At 40.5% G+C, this 24,167-nt stretch overlaps 2 protein-coding genes across 8 annotated transcripts in view; one reads left to right on the top strand and one right to left on the bottom strand.

Moving 5' to 3' along the window:
- Positions 1 to 3,625: 3,625 nt before the first annotated feature.
- Positions 3,626 to 22,917, bottom strand: soul2 (heme-binding protein soul2). Of its 4 annotated transcripts, none has more exons than XM_042433767.1 (5): positions 20,583 to 22,917; positions 5,761 to 5,940; positions 5,493 to 5,619; positions 4,519 to 4,687; positions 3,626 to 4,237 (listed from the first exon to the last, which is right to left on the bottom strand). In XM_042433767.1, exons 2-5 carry the CDS (start codon positions 5,887 to 5,889, stop codon positions 4,066 to 4,068), a joined length of 597 nt encoding a protein of 198 aa, XP_042289701.1. In that variant the 5' UTR covers positions 5,890 to 5,940; positions 20,583 to 22,917; the 3' UTR covers positions 3,626 to 4,065. The 4 variants fall into 4 exon arrangements, with proteins under 4 accessions (XP_042289701.1, XP_042289702.1, XP_042289699.1 ...); XM_042433768.1 differs by having other exon boundaries at positions 5,761 to 5,928; XM_042433765.1 differs by lacking the exon at positions 20,583 to 22,917 and adding an exon at positions 9,314 to 9,359.
- Positions 9,783 to 24,167, top strand: part of LOC121911866 (coiled-coil domain-containing protein 85C-like) — a 41,308-nt gene continuing 26,923 nt past the window's right edge. For 3 of the 4 annotated variants that reach the window (XR_006099964.1, XR_006099965.1, XM_042433764.1), the window contains exons 1-2: positions 9,783 to 10,017; positions 10,888 to 11,974. Coding sequence is in view for 1 of the 4 variants with exons in the window: in XM_042433764.1 (XP_042289698.1) it covers positions 9,784 to 10,017; positions 10,888 to 11,974 (1,321 nt within the window). In the remaining 3 variants the exon portion in view is untranslated. Of the gene's footprint in view, positions 10,018 to 10,887; positions 11,986 to 24,167 lie in introns of all 4 variants that reach the window. The other variant, XR_006099966.1, reaches the window with a different exon arrangement.

Genomic DNA, 24,167 nt, shown 5'->3' with positions numbered 1-24,167 from the left:
TTTCTGTTTTAGTGACAGACTGTCTCAGACACCGTTCAGTACCTGCAACTTTCAATTGAATGTAATGTTATACTGCACTTATTGTAAGTGGCAGAAAAAGTAGTTCAGTAAATATATGAATATATAAAAGGCAAAAATATGCAGCTGTGTAAGGAACAATATGTGGTCTATTTCAGTCTGACAGCTGCTAAATAAGAAACTTAACTTTCTGCCAGTGCCTCCATAGTCCTTTGTCCATACCTGGACTATCCAGAGACAAGCAGGTATCAGGTAATCAGTAATGTTTTTGGGAAGTAATTTAAGTGAGTATCATTTGTACTGTAAAATTAAAAAAGTCTTACGCCCAATTTGTGTGCATAAATACTGTATTTGCATACTGTGTTGGCTGCTGGTTTATAGTATAGGCACAGAATCAGTCGGTCTGTTGGTAAGGCCACCACTTTGGTCCGGACTGAATTATTTCAACCAATATGGGATGGGATGCCATTAAATTTGATAGTCAGATATTCAAAATTCCAAGGGAATGAATCTTAATGACTATTCTCTCTTTGTGTTTAAACGGAAAGTGTCGCCCTGCTTAGCTGCGGTAGTAACAAAAAAGGAATTTGACACTAAAAAGACTTTGAAAGCTATTGACTTGATTTGACTACTTTGGACGGCTGAAGTCTCATATTATCTTCAAATAAACTTTAAAATCCCCTTTTAACGCAGAAGGAGGACTGTAGATTTTGTCCTTCATCACTCACATTGACAGTGCATTATGAAGGGATCTCTTAATGGTCAGTATGAACAGGAGGAATGATTATAGCAAGCCAAAACATGCCAGTGTTCATTTGGGCTCCTGATTATTGTTTTAGCATGGACTTAAAAAATTGTGAACCCTTCCTTTACGATGCTATCAGTGAGTTCAAATAAAAAAAAAAAAAAGCATATACATATGTTGGGCTTCTTGGTATTGTCTGCACTACATTTCACAGAAGAGTGATGTCAACTCTGTCAGATGTCTTTCAGATAATGCTTGTAGTGCATTGCAGCACACACAGCAGTGCATACACAGTTTCAAGGGTGTTTGTGTAAAAATTAGTCTTCATGTAAATCTGGTAGATTTGAATTAAAGTTCTGCAAAATTAATATATTTCCTCTATGTACTGAATTCTCATCTCAAAGGTTTAATCAATTCAATCTGAATGTTCCTTCCATCTTTAGAAAGTTGATAGGCATGTAAAAGGGTTGATGGTTGAGTAAGTCCTTATTAAGTATGAGTCACACAGTCACATTCCTCCACTTTTATTCCAGCTTTCCATAAAAGTGTGATTACATACCTGACGCACTGGGCCTGGTTTCCCGCTATAGAAACCGTTGCTGTGGTGACTGAGTGTGTCCTTTGAGTGGATGAAGGTCCTGTGGTGAGAAACAGTGATGTGCTGCTCTGGTTCAAGGTTACTTTCTGTTCCCTTAGAGAAACCTGCCACACAGCTGAACGCAGAACAGAGTTTTCTGAGCCTTGTGGAGATGCTGTAGGTCTATATCAATGACTCATACTGTACATGATAGGAGAAGACAATTTGATAACCCCAGCCTGCTCTCACACACTCAACGCGCTAACACTGATGATAGCTGGCTACTGTCGATGGTATATAGCCCTGTTTCCTCTACAGTCACCATCTGTGAGGTAATGCATTAGTGCTTCAAAAATTTGAGCAAGGCTTCCGTTTGGATTTTGCCAAAGAGATTATTCCACATCATTAATTTAATGGTAGATGCAGATATTGAATGGAGGGATTTTTGTGACTCTCCTATTGCTGAGATATTAATATGTCAAAGGATCACTCCACTAATTTTACGCTTCAAGTTCACTTGTCATGAGGAATACTACTCGGCCTGTGAGCTGCAGTTGTATCATGTGGCTCTGGAGACAGCACTCTTGATGATTTCATCAGGGGTTATTGTTTGGAATTAAGACTACACATTTTCAAAAGACAGATTAAAGCAATACTAAGAGTCTAAAGCCATGCTGGTGACTCTGTGAGGCTGTACTTAAATAATACAAACGTCACAATGACAATGCTAGCATTTTGGCATATTGTTTAAGGTGTTAGCTTGCAAATGTTTGCTAATTATATTAGACTGATGGGAATGTCATTAATTCTGCAATCATAAAACAAAGTCTTGAACAAATTAAAAGTTTGACCTGATGAAGGTGTTCAGGGAGAACACCAACTTTAGTGACATAACGCTAATGACATCATCAGAGTCATCAGGAGTTGACAAAATTCCTTCAGAGTCACAATTAAGTCATTTGCACATCATTGTCTGTAAAACTGAGAAAACCTTGCAGGAGATCATAGCCCGGTTACCATCCATGGTCATGACATTAGACAGGTCGTTTCTTATAAATAGGTAGGGCTCCACATACTGTTGACAATGTCTTTGCATGTTGCAAATGTCTGTGCACATATAGTGCCTCCATTTCTAGGAATACTATTCTCATTTTTTTGAGCTAACATTAAGTCCATCCTGTGTAACAGTTATTTGGCAGACCAGTAGGACTTTATTGGACCTTTTGTTGAACTGTGAGTATAAGTTACTGAATTCTTTGTCAAGTCTGAGAAAATAAATCCGACGAGGACATGGTGATGCCCTCAGGGTTATCTCAACCTGGACTTGGAGAAACATTTTTCAACAGAAAGCCTGTTTCCATTCTGTCACAGGTACAGGATTCCCTTATGCAAGCATGTTACACACATTAATTTAACCCAATATGTTTGTTTTATAACTCTTGTAATTTTAACAGTGTACATGTTTTTGTGAATAGTGTTATTTCAATTTAGGCCAGTGTTTCTGTGGATTTTTAAAAATTTATATTTAAATATTTTTAAGTGTCTGTAACATTTTTGTGCTTGAAATTCCTTCAAGCCAAGACCATTTCCTCTTTTGGGAGACAATAGAAAGTAGTACTCCCCATGACTAGCAAACTCGTCTTCATGTGTTAAATTGTTGGAGTGCCTCTTTCATTTAGAACATTACTCATGTGATTTAATTACAGACATGTTTGTTTTGGCCTCTTTTTTAGCCCTCTTTATATACAGTGCAAGCGTACTTCACAACTGATCCAATGTCATATATTGATTGACTTGCCCAAAAAGCTTCATACATGAGATTGCTAGGACATGAGATTGAATGTACTTGACTGAACAAATGATGTGATTCAGCATGTGACAAGTTTCTTAGCCATACCTACAGCCCCATCTAGTGTTGAATATGTGGCACCACACTCCAGGTGAGCCAGATAGTGCAGGAATTAATCAGTTTCTGTAAATATATTTCTTCTGATCATTTTGTTGACTTGAGAACTCCACAGCTCCTCTCTTTTCTAGTTGGGTTCTTTTTGTCTTGGGTGACAGATGTTTGTTTTTGTAAAAACAAGTTAAACCAGGAAGGAGAAGCAGATAATGATCACATTTCTGTGTCATGGGAGACATGCCTTTGGCCAATTAGGTCACTTGTAGTTTTGGCAGGGAGCCCCTTTAAGGTTGACCTGTCGTGAACACTCTGTTCAACAGAGATACAGGAAGGAACAGCTTGCACAAACACATGCAAACAAAGATAAAATTGTCAACAATTTATTATTTGCTTAAGGCAAGGACAGATGTGTATCAACAAGTTTTATGATTTACAGCAGATATGTTGGGAAAATAAAACATAATCAGACAACAAAAACATCATCACCAGTATGTAAAAAGGAAGACAGGCTGCTGGTAAATACCCTGGCAGATTCACAACATTCCTGAAACCAGCTTCTATCATGCAACAGAAGCATCCAAGGATGTCTGTCTGCTAGCAACCTACAGTACAATATGTCTCTTTGTTTTACTGCAGAGAGGTAGAATACAGAATTTGTAAGTGCAATACATGTTAAAAGTACCAATGATTGTGCTACATTATATTTGGATTTCTAATAAACAAGGAAACAGTAAAGACACTATAGAGGAACCACAGTGATTGTATGACCAGTATTGATTATATAACCCAGGTACTGGGTTAGACTGATGGCGTCTGCTGACTTCAGGCAGCAGAGATCCAGATCTCATTGTGGTGAGTAAGAGAAAAATAGGAATCATACCCAGCACCAGAGTAAGTGTTGGGATCAAAGGTTTTCCCAGCTTTAGCCAAGGCGTCACGGAGAAACTTTGCGTTGTCTTGGCCTTTCGTAATGCTTGGAAATCCACCAAATACCCTTTTATATGAAACAATGAGAGAACAAAGTGATTAACAGTTAGTTTCAGATTACAACAAATACTTTGTCAAAGTCATTCTATCTGTTCTTCTGTGTGACTCTAGTCTTTGTTTGTCTTCTCTCGTTTTCTACATCCAAACTCTTTTTTTTTTTTAATCTGTTTTGTCTTATTACTTTTTGGTAGTTTGTGAACTGTTTTCAAATATAACAGTGTTTAATGAAACCCCATTTGGGTCTCCAGGAGAACACTGAGTTGAAAGATGAAAGTAGCTGCTGCTCACCTGACATAGACAGTGGCTTCAGGTCTGCTTTGCAGTGTGACTAACTCATCAGTGTTTTCAGGCTTTGTTGTACCAGGAGGAACGAACCAAGACATCGTCAAAGCAGAGCCATCTTCACCCTCTTTGACGGTGATCAGCCCAGGCCAGGTGTCAGCACTGATCTCATAACCTGGAGGAGACAAACATGGTACAAGATGGTAAGATCTTTACATAGACAATTTTGTGTCACTGCAGTAATCCAAGCAAGTTTCAAGAGAATGTGGTTGATCTTGTTGTCAACAGTTACAAAACTTTAAGAAGCTTAAACATTTCTTGAATGTAAAACTTGTACGAATTCAAATATTCCTTGAAGGTGAAACCTTCACACATTTAAACACTTCTGGAAGGTATAAATGTTACAAATTTAAACCTTTCTGGAATGTAAAACTTGAACAAATGTAAACATTTCTTTAATGTAACATTTGTAGAAATTCAAATATTTCTTGAAGGTAAAGCTTCTACTAATTTAAATATTTCTAGAATTTAAAACTTGTACAAAATTAAACATTTCTTGAGTGTAAAACTGAATGTAGGACTTTATTTCAGTGGCTTGTTATTACTTTCTCCACCATTTTGTTCTCCTGTCAGTAATATATGTCATCCATTGATGAGATTCTCATTACTTGAGTTACAAGAACAAGTGAAACAGAAACTGTTTAGAAACAGAAACTGTTGTTTGCCTTTGCTGTGTCTCACAATCTCATACAGTAGATAATTAATTACTATGCAGTGACATTTCACACCTGATGTTTTGATCTTCACATATATGTTGTAACAGGAATTTGTTCATTAATGATCAACATTATAAAACTGTTATTCAAGTGATATCCCTGTTTCACCTGTTAAACAACAGCACATTGCTAATATCCTGTTCAAATTATCCCCTAGCATCACAAAACTTATCTACCGTATGATTGAAGCAGTTGGTTTCATACCTGCTTTCTGCTGTTTCTGGCAGTAATCCTTCAGCCTTGAATGTGCAGCCATTACATCACGATCGTCACTGCTTTCTATCTTGGTGGTAATCCAGTCAGTGGCAACATACAAACGCTCCTCAAAATCCTGTAGACAACAGCAACATCAAACAGTTTTTAGAAAAACACTCTAAAAAAAGACCAGACCAACAGTGTGTGTGTGTGTGTGTGTGTGTGTGTGTGTGTGTGTGTGTGTGTGTGTGTGTGTGTGAGAACTGTTGAAACCTACCTGGTTTGCCTCAACCACTGTGAATTGAGGGCATTTTTGCTGATGGCAAAAGTCTGGAGCCGTCCAACTCTGTCCTTTGCATGAGGACACCAGGAAAAGAGCTACGAGCACGAACAGCGGCTGTTCCATCCTTCTGGACTCCTCAGAGCAACACCACAGATGCAACTGCTGCCACAAGAACTGAATGATAATGTCACATTTCAAGTTACCAGTTTATCAGGTCACACAGACACTCCCACATTGTTCTTCCTCTTGGAAGGCAGACAGAGAACTTTATCACAGCCACAAGTCACGAAGCTTCACATGCAGTTCTTTGATATCTTCTTGATATGATTAACTGCCACCCCTATGGTGAAAAAATGAAATCAATGATGTTTTGCATGTGTTTTTATCTGAATGATTTCTTGATTTCATGCACATGTTTCAGGTCTGTGAGGACTGGAACTTGTTGCACCATCTGCTGGCTGTTAGTGTTCAGTGAGGAGTCTTGGGTTGTCACAGCCTCAGCAGGCATTCAAAGTAGTGACATCTTGGCCATGCTTACTTTAAGTAAGATCAAGGCCAATATGATACAAGAGTAGGCACATGTGCACACAGTACTACAGGAAGAAGTGAACCAGACATGCTGTATGTGTATCTTTTGTTTGTTTCATCAGTTCACAACATATCACTGCATTTAGGTATTAACTGACAGCAGAATTATAGTTTTACAAATTTCAACAACTTTATTTATGCTTAATTCTGACCTTTAATTTAATAATTTTTTAACATTATTATTATTGTTATTGTTATTATATCCTTCTTTAAATGTTAATTAAAGTTTTACTTTGTCTAACATCATGCTTATTTGGAGTGTGTCAGTATTAGCTGCTCTATGTGCATATTGGCAGAGAGCTGGCTTCGGATGTGCAAAGTGGAGACCAGTGTATTGATGATATATTAATAGATGATTAAGGCCAATTAATGATAATGGTGCACAGTCACAATTAGGAAATTGGCAAAAAAAGAACAGCTGAAAAGAGAAACTGTTCATGTTTATTTCAGATTCAGGATTTTTGTTTTTATTTACCATGTCTTGTTAACCATACTAGCAGCGCACCTTTGGGGATTGCAAAGTTGGTCGATGTCAGTTGATCGGCTGCTGGTTTTTGTTCCAGAGTGAAATGTCAAATGACAAATATTTGTTGATTTGCAGTGGAGTTTGGTACATAGACTCATGTTTCCCACAGGATAAATTGTAATAACTTTTTTATCAAGTGGCATCATCAATTTACACCATTTTTCAAATTTTCACATGTCAAATACTTTTTTTTAGTAGCCTACAGTTTATGCCCAAATACCTACAAAACTGCAAAACATCCCAATTAACTGCAGCGCTGTTTAGTGATAATTAACAAATGTTAGCATTCTTTAACAGGCTATACTAAGATGATGACCATGGTATACTGTATATATTACCCATCAGCACGTTAACACTGTCATTCTGAGCCAGTTGGCATGATGAAATTAGCATTTAGCTTAAAACACAGCTTTTACTAAGCCCAGGCTACTGAGCTGCAGCATGGCTGCAGACTCTTACTTACTTAATCTTGTTAATTAAAAGGCTTAGTGTATGATTTTATTTCATCTTACTAAAGACTTTTCAGTCTTAGTTTTAGCTCCAGTTCACTGAAACATCCTTGAAGGTCTGGGAAGTGACAGTGACTGACAGTAACTGCTTGTCAACATTCCTGCTGAGTGAATAAGTTAAAGGGGACCTATTATGCTTTTCCTTATTTTCAGTCATATCTATAATGTTACAATGTCAGATGTTCATGTTGAAAGTGGCCAATGTATCAAATAATGAAGTAAACTTTTGAAGAAGTAATCCCTGTGATATGTTGTTGTGTCAACTGTTTTTTAGCGCCGATAATGAAGCTCTGCTAATTCAGTGAGGAGCACGTTTCACTTCCTTTAAATTCTTTACAATAAATGTGTCCCGTTATTTAGTCATTGAAAAACTTTTCATTTGGAGCAGTAAAGCAGGAAATGTTGGGTTTGCATCGGCTTCTGGAAAGCTGGCCAATCAGAACAGAGTGGGCTAATCAGGAGGCAGGCCTAAAAGAGACAGGAGCTAAGACTGCCTGTTAAGAGACAGAGGCTGAACTGAGGGGCTGCATAAAGTGCCAGTATAAGATAAATAAGTTCAAAAAATTTTTGAACTATGAATCATGCAAAGCTCCTTAAGTAGAGTCCCTGAATAAAAATATAGCACTGGGAATGAGCATAATAGTCCCCTTTAATGTTAGGCAAAGTAATTATCTTTTAAACTCCAATATGCTGATAAACGCAATCCCTCTGTGGTGTATGCTAAGTGGCCCCTGATCTAATGCCGCATTCATGTCATATCTTAGTTAATTACCAGTTTCCAACTTTCATCCAAGTTTAAAGTCCCCCTCCACTCAAAAATGTGTTTTTCTTCTTGTTGTAGTAGAGTATTTTTGATGTCTTAATGCATGTCTAGAGGGGATTTTTAAAGAAACCTCCAATATTAAAAGAAATGGTCCCTATGAAAACTGTTAGAATAGAATGGTCTGTGGAAAATAGAAATGTTTTTCAATGCCATGAGACAAAGTAATGACACATATCTCTACTACTTTCAGACTGCACTGTACAGTATGTTCTAAATCATATAGTCGTACATAAAGATACTGTATGTTATTATCTTGTTTTTCAGTGTTTTTATCTGGAGAAGGATTGCTCATAATGGTCATTTTATTATTTTATTTGAGCAGTGATGCTTTGTTCTTTCTTGTCCTTTAAAGTTATAGTTTCACACAGTTGTGAAACACACACACACACACACACACACACACACACACACACACACACACACACACACACACACACACACACTGTTGGTCTGGTCTTTTTTTAGAGTGTTTTTCTAAAAACTGTTTGATGTTGCTGTTGTCTACAGGATTTTGAGGAGCGTTTGTATGTTGCCACTGGTGGACTATTGATTATGATGGGCTGGTGTCCTGTTTAGAGCACATCATCAGTTCTTTTGTTTTACTGAGTGCAGCTCCAGTGTGAGGACGGCAGTCACATGGTTCAGATACACCAACTCTCATCAGCTGCATACAAAAAGCCAGCAAGGGCCATATCATCTGTATATTTGTATAAATCAGTTTTTGTCATGTGTCATAATTTCATTGATACCTAGTTATGAGTTTTGTATATTCATAGGTTTCGTATTTTTCAATGAGGGAGATGGAATCATTTGTAATTTTATGAATTTTAACGAGGTAATTGAACTTTTGAAAGTAAAAAAACATATCAGACAGAAATTATTAGTCAAAGAAGAGTATTTTTACATGTCTTAAAACATGTCTGGAGGAGATCTTTAAACTTTTCTTGTTATTATGTTATTATCACCTTGAGCAATAAGCTGTGCAGTAGTGTCCTGATACCTTACAGCCACAGCAGATGGCGCAATAACACAAAGACGTTTCAGGAGAGGGAGCGGGTGAAGGAGCGAGAGACAGAGAATCTGTTCTCCACACTCACGCACCTTATCATCCTGGCTCTCCGGGTATGCACCTGCAACCTCCCCTTCCAGTCCTCCTCCTCCTCCTCCTCCTCCTCCTGCTGTCCTCCACCCCGGCGGTCGGACAGCGGTAGTGCGCACAGAGCAGCGGGAGTGCGCAAGACGGCCGGCATGCACCTGGAGAGAAACCGCCCCGCCAAGCCGGCCAAGGGCTCAGCCGGAGACACAGCAGCATGCAGACTGATGCTCTAACAGTAGGGATATAGCAGCAGGGCACCGGGTGGATATCGGAGCTGCAGCATGGGCGTGGGAGAGAGGCACAGCCTAAATGAAAGCGATGTAATTCCACGGACATGAGAAGGTTGGGTGGGGGGGAACCTGAGCAGCGTTTGGATAAGTGTTGTCCCTGTATTTGAAGGTTTGCTTTAGTGTCTTGTTCTCTGAAATTCACCACACACAGTACTTTTATTCAACCTCCACTGGAGTTTAAAAGGATGGAGAAAGGCGCACCGCATCAGCCGCAGTTCTCCAAAAGCGCAGAGAGTCCGGCGGACGACATCTCCAAAATACCCGACGAGGAGCTGCTGAAGTGGGGCAAAGAGGAGCTGGTGCGGCGGTTGCGGAGGGCAGAGGCGGAGAAGAGGAGCGTCATAGTGGAGCACGGCAATCTGATGCGGGAGGTGAACCGGAGGCTCCAGCAGCACCTGAACGAGATACGGAGTTTGAAGGTGAGATGGGTGGGGACCCCGGGGAGCCGGGATCTACCAGGGGCCCTGAGGTTTTAGGCTACACTAACGTTTAGGCTGTAATGAACTGTGTGATGTTCAGGATTTCATTGATAGAAAGCCTTCTCACCAAAATTACAGGTTCTCAGTTAAGGTCAAAATGGTCGCCAAATAAGTAAATAAATAAATAAATAAATAAACCTGTTGCATATGAAAGACAGAATGATGCATGCAACTGTAAATTACTTTGCAATACCCTTACTGAATTTAAAATGTGATTTGGATGAAATGGCCATGCCCTGGCTTATAAAAAATATGATTTTTTTCGCCCTATTTTGTCCAAACATAAATGAATGTTTATTGATGTAGTCACCAGATCGATTTGGACTGACGACAAATCAATTATGTCAAGAGTCTTCTCAGTTCTGTGACAGTGTCAAGAAACTGCAACTAGCCGTTATTTTCATGAGGTTACTTTATTGATTAACTGAGTTTTTTTTATTTTTTTAATAAATTGTCAGAAAAGGGGACATTTTGGCATGTCTCGTTTTGTCCAACCAATAGTCCAAATCCCAAAAATATTCAATTCACGATCATATTAAGAAAAGCAGCAAATCTTCATATTCGAGGAAGCTGGCAACAGTGAATGTTCAGCAAGTTCAACTCAAACGACTAATATCACTTAATCATCTGAGTCAATATTCTTTAGATCAACTATTGATTAATTGATTTCAGCTCTACAAGAAACACGTCACACACGCAGCTGCATGATGGGAATATTTTTCCTCTCATTCACCACAATGATCAGTCACAGCCAGCATGTACGTGTAATCCCTCACTGTGCTTCTTTGTGTGCATTCTAATGTAAACCAGGACGTGAACCAGAAACTACAGGAGGACAACCAGGAGCTGCGGGACCTGTGCTGCTTCCTGGATGATGACCGGCAGAAGGGGAAGCGAGTGTCACGTGAGTGGCAGCGTCTGGGCCGCTACAGTGCAGGCCTGATGAGGAAGGAGGTGGCCATCTACCTGCAGAAGCTGAAGGAGTTGGAGCAGCGGCAGGTGGAGGTCATCCGGGAGAACTTGGAGCTGAAGGAGGTGTGCCTCATGCTGGAGGAGGAGAGGGCTGTGGCTGTAGCCGGAGGAGGAGGGGGAGGGGGAGGAGGAGGTGGTGTGGGTGGGCACGGAGGCCCCGGCTGCAGGAGCTCCATCGACAGTCAGAGCAGCCTGTCTCAGCTGGGGGGAGGTGTCCCGGCACCCGGCCTGCTGCGGGACGTCGGGGATGGGAGCAGCACCTCCAGTGCAGGGAGCACAGATAGCCCCGACAACCCCCACCACAAACCCCCTCCCCTGGGCTCCAATGCCAGCCCTGGATCTGGATTGAGATGTGTTTCCTCGGACCACCCCCACAAACCGGGAGACGTGTATGAATCCACAGGCAGGAGGCACAGCTCCACCCCAGAGTACCACACCTTCCCGCAGTCTTGCCGCCCCCGCGGGGGGTCCCTCACCAACCTGGACCCTCGCGGCCTCCGAGGACACAGCCCGGAGAAACACAGCAAGTCCCCCACCAGGCTACCATGTGACTCCCACCCCAAACCCTGCAGCTCTGACCTACTGGCCCAGAAACAGCTATTCATTTCAGGGCAAGCATCACCAGGCTGTGGGAAGGGCTCGGTCAAGTCCAGCCCAGAGCTGAGTCAGAGATCGGTTAACTCGGCGGGGGCAGGCTGTGGGAGTCCCGAGGCCAAGCATGCAGTGATGGGCACGCCTGAGCATTTGAGGAAAGGGCGGGTGATCGTGGGGAGTCCAGAGTCTATACGGCACCACCACCACCACTATCATCACAGCCCTGGGGTGGAGCACGGCAAGGGGAGGTATAGCAGTGTCTCTTCTGGCAGGGACGGGGCTCAGAGGAGGGCAGCAGGAGAGGAGATGGCCCCCCAGAGTCTGTACAACGGTAGGCACAGGGTAACTCTTATGTTGTATTTCAAATCATAACACATTCATGACCCACAAATAAGAACATTATTAAATTTACAGAAGGTTACACCAGAATATTAGTTTATCTGGCTTTGAAAATGATAGATATGAGATGTTTACACATTTATAATACAGGGATTTTATTCTTCATGACAGTTGGGAAAATGTACCTCAAATTAAAGGCTTTTTATATTTAAGGAAAATTCCAATATTTTCCAACCCAGGTCTTATTTTCACAATTGTGGCTATTATGACTATGGATCATGCTAACTTTAAAGTCCCCCCCCCCCCCCCCCCCCCCCCCCCCCCGGCCCCCCCCACTCAAAAATGTGTTTACTTCACTTGGATGATTGAGTTTCACTGTGCAGAATGATGTATTTGCAGAGTTTCAGACTAGAAGACTGTGTTGTCATTAATGTGCTGAAAGTGGAATGTTTCTTTGTGCTCATTAAAAATCTGAGTTTAAGGGGTAGGCCTATGTGCAGGATTTGTGACATCACAACTAGTTTGGAAGCTATTGTGCTCCAGTATGCAAGTTACACCAGTGTGATGTCGAAAATTGCAGCCTCCAGTGCACATTGTACAACCATATTAGACACATATAATTATTCAAAGCAGAGTATTCTTTATATGCCTTACAACATGTCCGGGGATCCTTAACTTACTTATCTTTAACTTTCTACCACCTCTGTTGTAGAGACTTATAAGGTGTGATTAAGGAAAACAACAGATATCGGGGCAAGCAGTGTGAAGCACTTGACATTTTCTAAGTAAACTTGAATTTTTACATAAATAATTTCAAAAGCTTGTCTTGTTCAACCAAAAGTAAACACAGGAAGTAGCCTCTTGGATTAGCATTTGTAGCTAACTTCTAGTTACTGTGTTTACTTTCTTTAACAAAGAAAGTAGCAAGGTTAGTGTGACCCGTTAGTCGGCTACAATAGCTAGTCCAGGGGGTATTTCACTTTGTTTATGTGAATTACCTTAAAAGACAATAACTTAAATAAATCTTATTTGTTACTACCACTCTAGCACAAATGCTAAATTGACAGTGACCCCTAGCGTCACACGTGCACTAAACAAATAGGCATACACAGATGAATAGGCAGCTAGTTTGGTTAGCTGGCGAGTAGCCCTGGCAGTCTATACCCATGCCGTTAGCTACAATAGCTTATTCAGGTGGATAATTCAGTGTAAATCAGTGTTTACTTTTAGTCACAGAGACAAGTGTTTGAAATAATGACCATATAAAGAAATCCGTCGTAGAAAAAAAACATTGTTGTGTTGAGAGCAGTCTGAAGCTGGTGCTTTTTGCTTGCAGGGATTACTTCTACATACATTTACCTCATTAACTGACACATTGGCCACGTTTAATATGAACATCTGACATTGTAAAATTATATATATGACTGAAAATAAGAGAAAGCATAATAATTCCCCTTTCAAATTTTAATTAGATGTTTGTTCTATATGTCATAAAATGTGAGTTATGCAGGCTTTCAGTTCAAAACTTCAGAATAGTCCATTAATATAATTTAATCTTTATGCTAGTTGTTTTGATATGTGAAAGGAACATTCTGGTTTATTTCAACCTGACATATTTCCCATCCATGCTAACAGGTTAGCCAGCAAGTTGCCGTGGATGTAGATCCCTATGCAGTTGGCCGTGATTGCTGTTCCAGGCGGCTAAGTTAGCTTTGAGTTAGCTTTCAGTCTGACTCAGAGACAGTGTTTGAAATGATTCATGTAGAAATTATGCTTATTTGGAAAGTTGTAGGGGGCTCAGCAGCTTGCTCTGACATATGATGTTTTGTGCAAGTCTCCGTTTCCCGAATTTCTATCACAAAGCTCACCCATAGTATAAACCACAGAGTCACAATGGCTACAATTATAAGAAACATGCCAGGTTGACATAAACCAGAATTTTCCTTTAATGTGATACTTGGGTCTTGCATTCACTGATTTGGAACCAGATGCCACTGAGGCCATTGCTATGCTATTTTAAACATATACTGTAAGCTGTTTTTGGGTAGCTGTGAAAATATGTGTAATGAATGTTTATTCAGATAATTTCTTTATACTTTTCTTTATCCACATTTGCATGTATGTGCATTTACTAAATCCCTGAATTTAGTAAATGCACATACAGTAAAGCTACACTTACACCTTCATCCATCAAACTCTCTGGTTTTGATTTAGGCTGTTAGTGTTGAGCTGCAGTTGTGGATGACCTTGGTTTAATAAAGGAAGGGAAACACAAAGTCAGGTTCATTCACACAAAGTCTCAAGATCTCAACTAAGCTTAGACCCAGTTTAGGAGTAAAATTTATGATCACGTATTCACAAGTACATGCAATATTGGAAAGAGAGTGTGAGAGGTGTACTCATCTGTGTGTGTTTGTGAGCAGGGGAACATGGGTGATGCAAGTCTCCAGGGTTACATAGGTGAGCTGGAGTAGTGTTCAAAGCAAAGGTGAAAGCACAGCGAGCAGGTTACAGTCGACATGCGGGTAGATAACACACATGAAGCGTGTGTATTTGTGTGTATTTGTGTGTGTGTGTGAGCTGTCCACTCATTTTAATTAGTTCACATTTGACAGTTGCTCAAGATTTTTTCCTACATGCACCCTTTAAAAGGCTCCAATATGACAGCGAAATACACATTTTGTGTTTTGAAATGGCAGAAAGGGTGTGAAATAAATACATTTGTGTGGCTTTTAAGCCTGACTTAATTTTGCTGCTATTAAATATTCTAAAGCGCTCCCTTGTGCTGTTTGTGCTATGTTTTTTTTTTGTGTTTCCAAGCATTTACTTTGAGTGTGACGAGCATGACTGAATTAATGTGTTGTGTCCGGGGACACTGTGGAGGGTAAAACTGCCTCAACTCACTTTAATCATCTTTTGAAATGCGGAAAAGAATTTAATTGAGTGCTGTTTTTTGGGGCTGCGATCACACAGGAGACTTACTTAAAACAGGCTGTTAGTATATCAGGTGTTTAGGAGGAGCAGGTTCTGTGCATTTCTTCGTTCATGCCTTCTTTTGTGATCATTGGCTGTTTGTATGTAATACTTTTTGCAGTATGCAGAGCTGAGAGGGACTATCATACTGCAGAGCTCCAGAACCCTGCGTAAGGGAAATCTAGCGTGCATTCATTACACGAGTTCAACATACAGCAACCAGCTGCAGACTGAGGCATTGTGCATCCACGTAGCAGGAAGATATAATTGAGGTTTTTCACTAAATTTAGTACTGTGATGTACAGATGGATGACAAAAGAAAAAACTATAAATGGCTCTATTTTTATGCAGGTGCTCAGCAAGAATTGCAGCTGTGTGCCAGCAAACTGGCATTTTTACTGCCAATGAGTGGTGTACCGTAACTGACAGTGTATGTAGCAAATTAAGGATTAAACAGGCAACCTGTTTTGTTTTCAGACTGTCAGTAGTAATTTCTTATGTAGGACAGTCAAATCGCATCCATCACATCTTCCTGACTGACTTCCTGCTTTGACCTACTGTACTTACTAGAGATGTCCTGAGCTGATCCTCAGGACCTGTATCAGGGCAGATCTGGACATATTTTAAAGAATCAGTATCGGCTTAAATAAAGGTGATTAAATCCAGATCATTTCATTAATTTACTGTGGTTTGTCCACCTCAGCCTGATAATTTTGCAGCACTGCTTTGCTTTACAACAACCTACAAGCAGGATTTTGCTGATATGTGAGCAAATTATTTAAACACAAGATTGACTCTGAATTCTGACATCCTGGTTGGCAAAATACACAGATTCACCAAACACTCTCTCTTTTTCATTGGCATAGAGTTCCGATGTACAAAACATTAAGCTAGCAACTTCTCTTTTTTAGCTGTCGCTGACCATCGCTTCCTCCGGTTAAAATGACAAATGTCAACATTGACTATTGTTGGTGTTAATTCTGTGACTAACTTCATGGGTTTGTGTGCTCTTTGCAGCTGGTGTCTGTACTCAACCAAATATCATTTGTCGGGAAAGAAGCTCCACTCTGTTACTTGACTCATCAATTGCAAGTGTTCTCTCTAGACATTTGTGTCACGTAAATTTCAGGAGTGTTGTAAGATATATAAAAAATTCTTTTGGACTAATAATGTGTGTCTAATATGGTTTTTCCTCAAAAAATACCATTATCTCATTAAAAACCTTAAAATTCCATCTATTCCCTCTCCATCATTGAAAAATCCAAAATCTGTAAATATGCAAATATTGTTCATTTCAAAAGTTCAATTGCTGGACACAAGATATTTCCAACCCTAACCCTTCACTGTAAGCTCCATTCTCAGTGTTTGTGCACTGGAGGCTTCAAGTTTCCACATAACACTTGTGTGGATTGAATATTGGACCAGGACTGGCTTCCAAACAGTGAGCACAGAGAAACTTTCCACTTTCAGCAGTGGAATGTGAAAACAAACTCTGCACATATATCATTCTGCACAGTGAAGCTGATAATCTGAAACAGCAACAGTAAGCTGGGAGGAAATGTTGGAATTCAGGAATGCTATTGGGTGGCAAACTGAACAGGGCATTTTTAACTAGTTTGCAGTATGTTGAATGATGTAACGCTCTTTGCACCTTTGAAAATCTTTGTAACCACTAACACTCACAGCTGCACATGGAGGTTACAGTTGAGCCCAATTGTCTGTATTACTGAAATCTGAGCGTGTCGGAGCTGTACTGTGGAAGTCCAGCAGCCGTAATGATTTCTATAGTGCTGAGTGGAAGCGCTCTATATTACAGCTGAGGCCATGGGAAATAGCTTTGTACCTTACTGTAGGTGGACGCAGGATCCCTGACTCAGCTATTACCAGGAAACAATAGCAGCTGGATGTACTGTACGGTAAACTGAGATGATGCATTTACTTTTTATGCATTTTACTACCAGGTGATACATGCTTTAAGTAGTTGCTGTTAAGAGTTAAAAGTGGAGTAAATCCCAGCTCTCCTCACTTTTTCTGGTTGGTAGCGCTCAGAGGGATTCTTGCAAGAAAACACTGTGCGGTTCAGTGAAAAATAGATTCGTTTGACGCCCTGCTGACATGGAGCACAGTTTAAATTGTGATGTTCAGACACTGGATGTCACATGGAGCTGAAATTTTTGGATGCAGAGGACGAAATTAGCATCTTCTGGAACACTGTGGGTGGCAGTAACATGGAAGTTCATTGAATTTAATAAGATGTGTCACCTGCCACAACTTATCTCCAGTGAGTCCAAATATGATGAGTTTTATCATTAAAACGAAGAGATGATGGATCCAAGCAGTTTGCTGTAGCTGAGCGTTTGGTGAGAGTCTACATATTAACACATCTGCTTCTTTCTTTTGTTGAATAGAAAACCCATCTCAATCAATCTTTTTTTTTTTCTTCCTGACACTGCCATTTCCCCTCCTCCTCCTCTTCTTCTCCACCCTGGTGGAAAATAAGGGTTTATTAGAGCATAAAAATCTTGGTCAGAAAGTGAGCTTTTCCTGTCTGATACTAAAAGAAGCAACAGGTTCCACCCAAGCCGAACACTCTCCTCACTTCTGTCAGTCTTGTTTTGTCGTTCACCTAGGGCTCAGAAAATGGTGAAAAACCATTTCCCAAAGCTCAAGATGCAACCTCAAATGTCGTCTTTTACTCTGACAAACAGTCCACAACCCAATTATATTCAGTTCACCATCAAAGAAGACCAAAGAAACCAGAAAATATTCACATTTGAGAAGTCGGTTCAAGAGAATTTTTTTTCTTGATGACTCAATGACTCAAAACGATTAATCGATTGTCAAAATAGTTGGTGATTAATTTTAAACTAGTCGATCAACTAATCGTTGCAGCTCTACTTTCACCCATCACTTATATAAGACAGGGGAGGGACAACATGACTTTTAAGATCAGTTGCAACCAGACTGATCAATTGAGCTCTAGAATGAGCGAGTGTTCATCAGCAGCAGGTAATGAGATCAGGAAGTATATCTTCCAGTAGCAAGCTGTTCCATTTGTTAATATTAGTGATGTAGTAGATATCAAAGGGGCTAGATTGTGGATAGTAAGTGAATCATTAGTCGGTGTGTTTACACCTACAAAGGTTACTTGGAGAAATCAGGAAATTGGACAATGTGTTAAGATGCAGTGCAGTGACATGGTTACTGTAAGTCTGTGTATACATGTAGCAGGTCATATACCCCTGACCTCATTTTAGAATCATGGTTTATGTATTTGAAGTGTATTAGTTATCCAAGACACTGCTTCCAGATTTTCTTTGTGTGTGTGTTTGTGTGTGTGTGTGCTTCAGACCGTTTGGACTGATACACACTATTTTCTGTGTCTGACTTGTACAAAAAGTCAAAAGTTCAGCTGTAGAAGCCAACTTATTTAGAAGCAACTTTGTGTGAGTTTTTAATTTTTTGCTCAATGTTAGTTGATGGAAAATAAATCGGCAGAAGTCATTTTAAAGTAAATAATTCAAAGATACTCTTGTTTAGGTTCTGAAATGTGATAATTTGTTTCACAATCTGCTCTCCCTTGTCTTAAAATTGTAGTTAATTAAATATTTTGGGGTTTTGGACTGTTGTTTGGACAAAGTAAGATATTTGATGACATCATCTTGGGCTCTAGTTAGTTATGATAGGCATTTTGTACTGTACTGATGTTATGATGGTCAAATGATTAATCAAAAAAATAATCGGCTGTGATAATTAGCTTCAGCCCTAAATTTCTGTCGACCTTTGAATTAAATGATTTAAAATACAAAGCTGTATTGCTAAGTGTAATATGTCTCGTTTCATCCTGCTCCTCTGGTATCACAGGGAAACGTTCCCTGTTTGAGGCCTTTGAAATGGACATACTTGTTGTGGATCACATGTAAAAACCCAGTGATACATACATCACCAAGGGATTGTCTTTCTCCTGGAGAAATGTATCTGGGAAATCAGGTTTCTCTAACCTCCTAACCCCTGCCCTGTTTCCCAAAAGCATCTTAAGGTTGAGATGATTGTAGCCCATACAGTTACAATGGGACTAAGATCGTCTCAGCCTCAAGATGCTCTGATATAACACTGTTGTCACTGTTTAATATTCCAGAACAAAGTGACACAGGTCTGAGCAGAGACAAACTTTTACTGAAACATGTTTATGAAGACCGGTGTAAATGCTGAAGGAGTTCTGAGGGAATGTCCTGAGTTGAGATGAGAGCATCTGCAGGAGGCAGCTGCACCAAAACATCTGGACTGGCAAGCATCGCCACAGGAGACGTGTCAAGGAACAGAGAGATTTGGATTTAACCAGCTATGATCAGACATCACTGAGCTGCTGGAGAAACATTTTACTTGCAGTCTGACTTACAGCATGCAGTGATCTCAGCTGGGTGGGGGGCTTTTAGCTAGGCATTTATGGAGGCTAATTAATTTTATAGTGAATTGCTATAACCTGAATGGCTGTTTGTGCTATTTTGTTCTGGTGCCAGCAGCTGCACCTGCAAGTGTTTATTAGGTATGGATAAACTACATGGCAAAAAATAGGCCAGCGTATTTAGCTTTTTCATCCCAGCCAATATATACAATATATAAAGCTATATATACACCATATATAGTAGGGATGCATGATATTGGATTTTTTGCTGATATCCGATATGTCGTTATTTCCAACTCATTGTGGCCGATTGCTGATACCAATATATGCACATATTTTTTTCCAGCTATGCATGCAATCATAGATTGTAGTAAGTATGATCAAGAAAGATAATATATGAAGGAAGAACTTAGTAAGGCTGGAGTTCAGGAGCTCAGCATTAAAACTTTAATGAACCTGCCAAGTTGGTGGAGCAGTAGAGTTTTCATTGAGTTTATTAGACAGACAGGATTAATGTGTAGGATTTAATCTCTGGTTCACACTCCGGAGCAGAAGGTGGCGGTCATGCACCTAATACGCTGGTTGCCAACTGCCGTTATAAACCAAAAAGAAGAAGCTTTTTCCAAACAGAGTGGTACATCCTGTCAGCCGAAGTGTTTCCTATCTGTGCAGCTGAACATAGCAGCTCCTCGATGGACTGTTTCTCCCTGACGGTCCCGGTGTTTCCTCCGCAGGTTTCGCTTCACTCAAGCTGCCCATCAGACCCGCTGCTTCTTCCCACTTTAACTTGAATAAAAAACCAGGGCTCGGTGCTCCGGTTGGATCCACATGGAGAGCCGGGGCTAACGTTAGCTGGGAGGCTAGCTGACTGTGCTTCCCTCAGGCCGTGCTGCAGCTAACGCTCCGCTAGCCTCTCAGCTAGTCTGACGGGCAGCTGAGTGACCGGTAGGGTGTCAAAGTCCGTTGAGGGACGCACAGTCAGGCGGCGTTGGAGAAGGCGACATATCGGTCTCTCATAATTGGCAGAATTCGCCAATGCCAATATTTCATTTTAGAGCTTTTATCGGCTGATACCGATGACATGCCGATAATATCGTGCATCCCTAATATATAGCTCTCAAGCTACATGGTATATGTCTTTATTTACATGAGCACACCTTCATGTGAGTTGGTGCCTATCGTCAGTATGCAATTAGTTGGAAAAAAAAATGGTGTAACTCACCTACAGTAGCTGTCTATAAGCGGCCGTGACTGTCAGGAGACCAGATGTAATGCTTGAAAGCAGGTGTGATGATGGGCGGCCCCGTCATGACAGACACATGCTGAGTCGGGTGCCTCGATCCCCCACGACTCAGGCAACCCAAGACACGAGTAGAAATAAAAGCACTCTGATTTTCTGAATGTTTTGATTTTTGGATTTCTATTCTTTTTTCCAACAGTCCATAAATGCAAAATTAAAAATAAACCATTGCAAAATCTTAATTATATATTGATCTGAGGAACGAAAAATACAAACTCAGAAAATGTAATTCAATTTTTTTTTTATCTGGAAAATTTTACTAATACGCATTACATGGACATACACTGAGCCAACTTTGGAAACAGTTATTTAGTTAGAGCTAAGGTAGCGATGTTGAATGTATAAGCAGGTGTTTTGTGGGGACTCATGACCTCAGTATTTAAACTCCTGACTGAGGCTCTGATGTAAACACACTGACTTTGGATGTGGGATTGTTGGTCAGATGAAACAACCAATTTAACAATGTCACCTTGGGTTCTAGGAGCTTGTGATGAATATTTTTACAATGTTGTGACATTTGATGGATGAAACGATTAATCTGTTAATCAAAAAATGAATTACAAGATGAATCGATAATGAAAACAATCATTAGTCGCAGCTCTTCCTTTGCTTCTTTAATCTGCTCTGTAAATGACTGAATTCTCTCTGTAGCTCATTCTCGCTGTCTCTCTCTGCAGTCGCTAGCTTTCCCCTGCTCCTCCCTCATCCCACCTCATCTTCTGCCTTGCCTTCATCTGTCTCTTCCACCTCTCATTCATTTCACTTCCATTTGCTTCCTGCTAACATCTGTCTACTCCGCATCTCTGGACCGTCTCCAGCAGCATGTAATACCTTTTCTTTACGGCTCTCCATCTCATGTTGCTGTCCTGCTCACAGCCAGTGTAAATCTTCATTAAGCTTCCTCCATCAAGGGCCAGCACCTTTACAAATTGAGGTCATTAACTTCAATGGGCTCTCTGCACTGCAGCCTTTAGTGCACTAAATAATTGAAAAGGCCCTGGGTGATTTTCCCCTTTTATATCAGGACTGGTATCAATACATGCTGTTTCCAAAACTAATGTGACCCTCAGGCTGTCTGCTGGAGTTTAACTGGGCTTGACTTTAACTGTGAGCTTTCATGAGATACCTGTGCATCATGAGATACGATACATGTATATACAGCATAACACTGCAGAATGAGAGCTCCTGTACACAGCAGTCTGTTGTATGTAGTCAACAATTTCAAGAAGTGCTGTGGCTGCTGTGTTTTCATGCCAACTGGGAACCATCACACAGTCAGAAGTACCGTCATCAGCAAACGAAGGACAGACCTGCAGAACACAACAGGGCTCTGTGGTGGTTCTGGTGTGGTGGTGACACTTTGGACTAGAGTTTTTTCATTAATTGAAACTTTTGTTTTTGATCAATGTGTAAAATGTCTGGAATTGTGAAAACTAAGTCATTAAAAACTGCACGAAAGCTTTATTTTTAGTCAAAACGTTTCATAGATGACAGCTGGTTACACTATTTGTCTTGAGGCTCAACAGTGCTAGCTCTGCCATAAATTCTACTTATAAGAAGCTTATACATTTTCAGTTTTTGTTGACATTGTCAGAAAGGTGATAATTCTACTTTATGTTTATCATTGAGGAGGTAGTGGGTGGTGTTGCTGTACTGGAGTGCATTATATTGAAAAGTGATCCTAATATTTTGCCTCCCTCATGTATACTGTTGAAGGAGTGAACACATGTCATGTGGTGTCATGTCATGTGCGAAACCATGACTTGAAGCATATTTTTATGCTTCAAACAGGATGAGTTCAGGTACAGTGTTGTGTAGGTGGCCAACATAAAATCACTGTATTATGCGCATAAAACAGAAGAAAATAGATTTGAAGCATGAAAATATGCTTCAGGTCATGGTTATGCACATGTAGAGCGTGTGACATGTGAGCAGTTATGTGGGCTGTGACAGCTGTATTGATTAAAATAGAAGTGTATCTGTTCAGTCCTACATTTCCCATAATGCAACCGATAGCGTATCGTTATTTGATGCTCCCTATCTGGTAAACCTGCACACCTTTCAAACTCCACACCTCCAGTTTGTAACACAGACTTTCTGTTATAAATTTTTAGTCTGCAAGCCTCCAGGTGAGATGACATCACTATGACGTCATCATGTTTTTTTTTCATGTTCGACAAAGCTCCTCCAGAGCCTCAGAAGATATTGTACAAAAGTTTCTACTTGCATGACTAGTAAACTGATTGTGTGTTTTGCAGCAGCGTTCACTCAGAAGCATAACTTTTTTTTTTTACTATTAGTTTTTCTCCTCTTTGTGGTGAAGCTGCTCTGTTGAGCCCAGCTGGCGTTGCTGCCAGCCCTTGGTGCATATGTGCTGAATCAGATGGGAAGAATTAGTTTGCAAAACTCATTAGGCTTTGCACACAGCCAAGAACCCAAAGCAGGCTCCAGTACCAATGACTGCTGATTTGGGATAAAGTCTTTGTTCTGGCATAAGAAGAGAACAGAAGATTCTGTGCGCTTCATTAGGAGCCCAACATCTCACCTGATTGAAACACGCAGGGCAGAGTCAGTGACATACGCACATTACATATGTATACAAGCTTATGTAAACACATGCAAACCCTTTGGAAATGCACACAAGGAGGCATGCACATGAGAAAGCTTTGTCACACGCAAGCACACTCACATGCAATATAGACACACTCCTGGTGTACTCATCAACAGCATGTGCACACACACTTGGACACACACATGTTCACGTTGGTTCCTCAGGGGGAAAGCACCGTACCAATGTCCAGGGTGCTCATTAGATGGGTGAGGATGTGATAGGTTGTGACTCGTCTCTGTGACTGCTCCTCTCGTGCCAGGCGAGTTCAGCCTGGGAAGTGACTCGACTCTGTCTGCCGCTGTTAGGCTCATTTCAGTATCATCATTTCTCCGTCGCCGCTGTGAGATGGTGATCACACGTCTCTAAAGAGTGAGCAGTTGTTTTAAGACTGGCGAGTGTGAGGATATTAAATAGAGTGAGGTGTTACCTGCGTTTATATTCTGTTCAGAGACTCTGTATACAATAAGTGAAATGCAGTTTTCTTGGACACTAATTAACCTGACTGACGTTTTTTGGGTAAGAAATCACATCTGTTCTTTGCTGAGTCATAACTCAGTTCGGCTGGAGTGCACAGGGGTCATACAAATGTTACTGGAGTCAGCACAATTCACTCTTTCCAGCGGTAATGTCTCCAATCCAGATAAACATCCACAAATTACAAAAATTAAGAACTTTCCTCATAATCATCACATTTAGACATTCTCTCAGTATCAAGACTGGTTAATTGTTGTCTAGACATTAATGGTTGTGCAAACTGAAACTGCTTGTAGTTAATGCAGCATGGTTTTCCATGGTGCAGATTTATTGACGTGAAGAAATTTGCTTAAAAAAGTGCAGCTCAGATACAACTCACAGCTAACTCACTACAAGTGTACCAATATATATGCATGCTAATC

Source organism: Thunnus maccoyii, chromosome 14 (assembly GCF_910596095.1).
Source record: "Thunnus maccoyii chromosome 14, fThuMac1.1, whole genome shotgun sequence".
Lineage (NCBI taxonomy): Eukaryota > Metazoa > Chordata > Actinopteri > Scombriformes > Scombridae > Thunnus > Thunnus maccoyii.
This window is presented reverse-complemented; position numbering and strand designations above follow the sequence as displayed.

What these genes read in the sequence shown, in the direction of transcription:
- soul2 (XM_042433767.1), bottom strand. Translation starts at nt 5,889, where the DNA reads ATGGAACAGCCGCTGTTCGTGCTCGTAGCTCTTTTCCTGGTGTCCTCA. An exon ending in CCAGAAACAGCAGAAAGCAG is followed by an intron (nt 4,688 to 5,492) that starts GTATGAAACCAA and finishes TGTCTCCTCCAG; the next exon opens with GTTATGAGATCAGTGCTGAC. An exon ending in GAAGCCACTGTCTATGTCAG is followed by an intron (nt 4,238 to 4,518) that starts GTGAGCAGCAGC and finishes TTCATATAAAAG; the next exon opens with GGTATTTGGTGGATTTCCAA.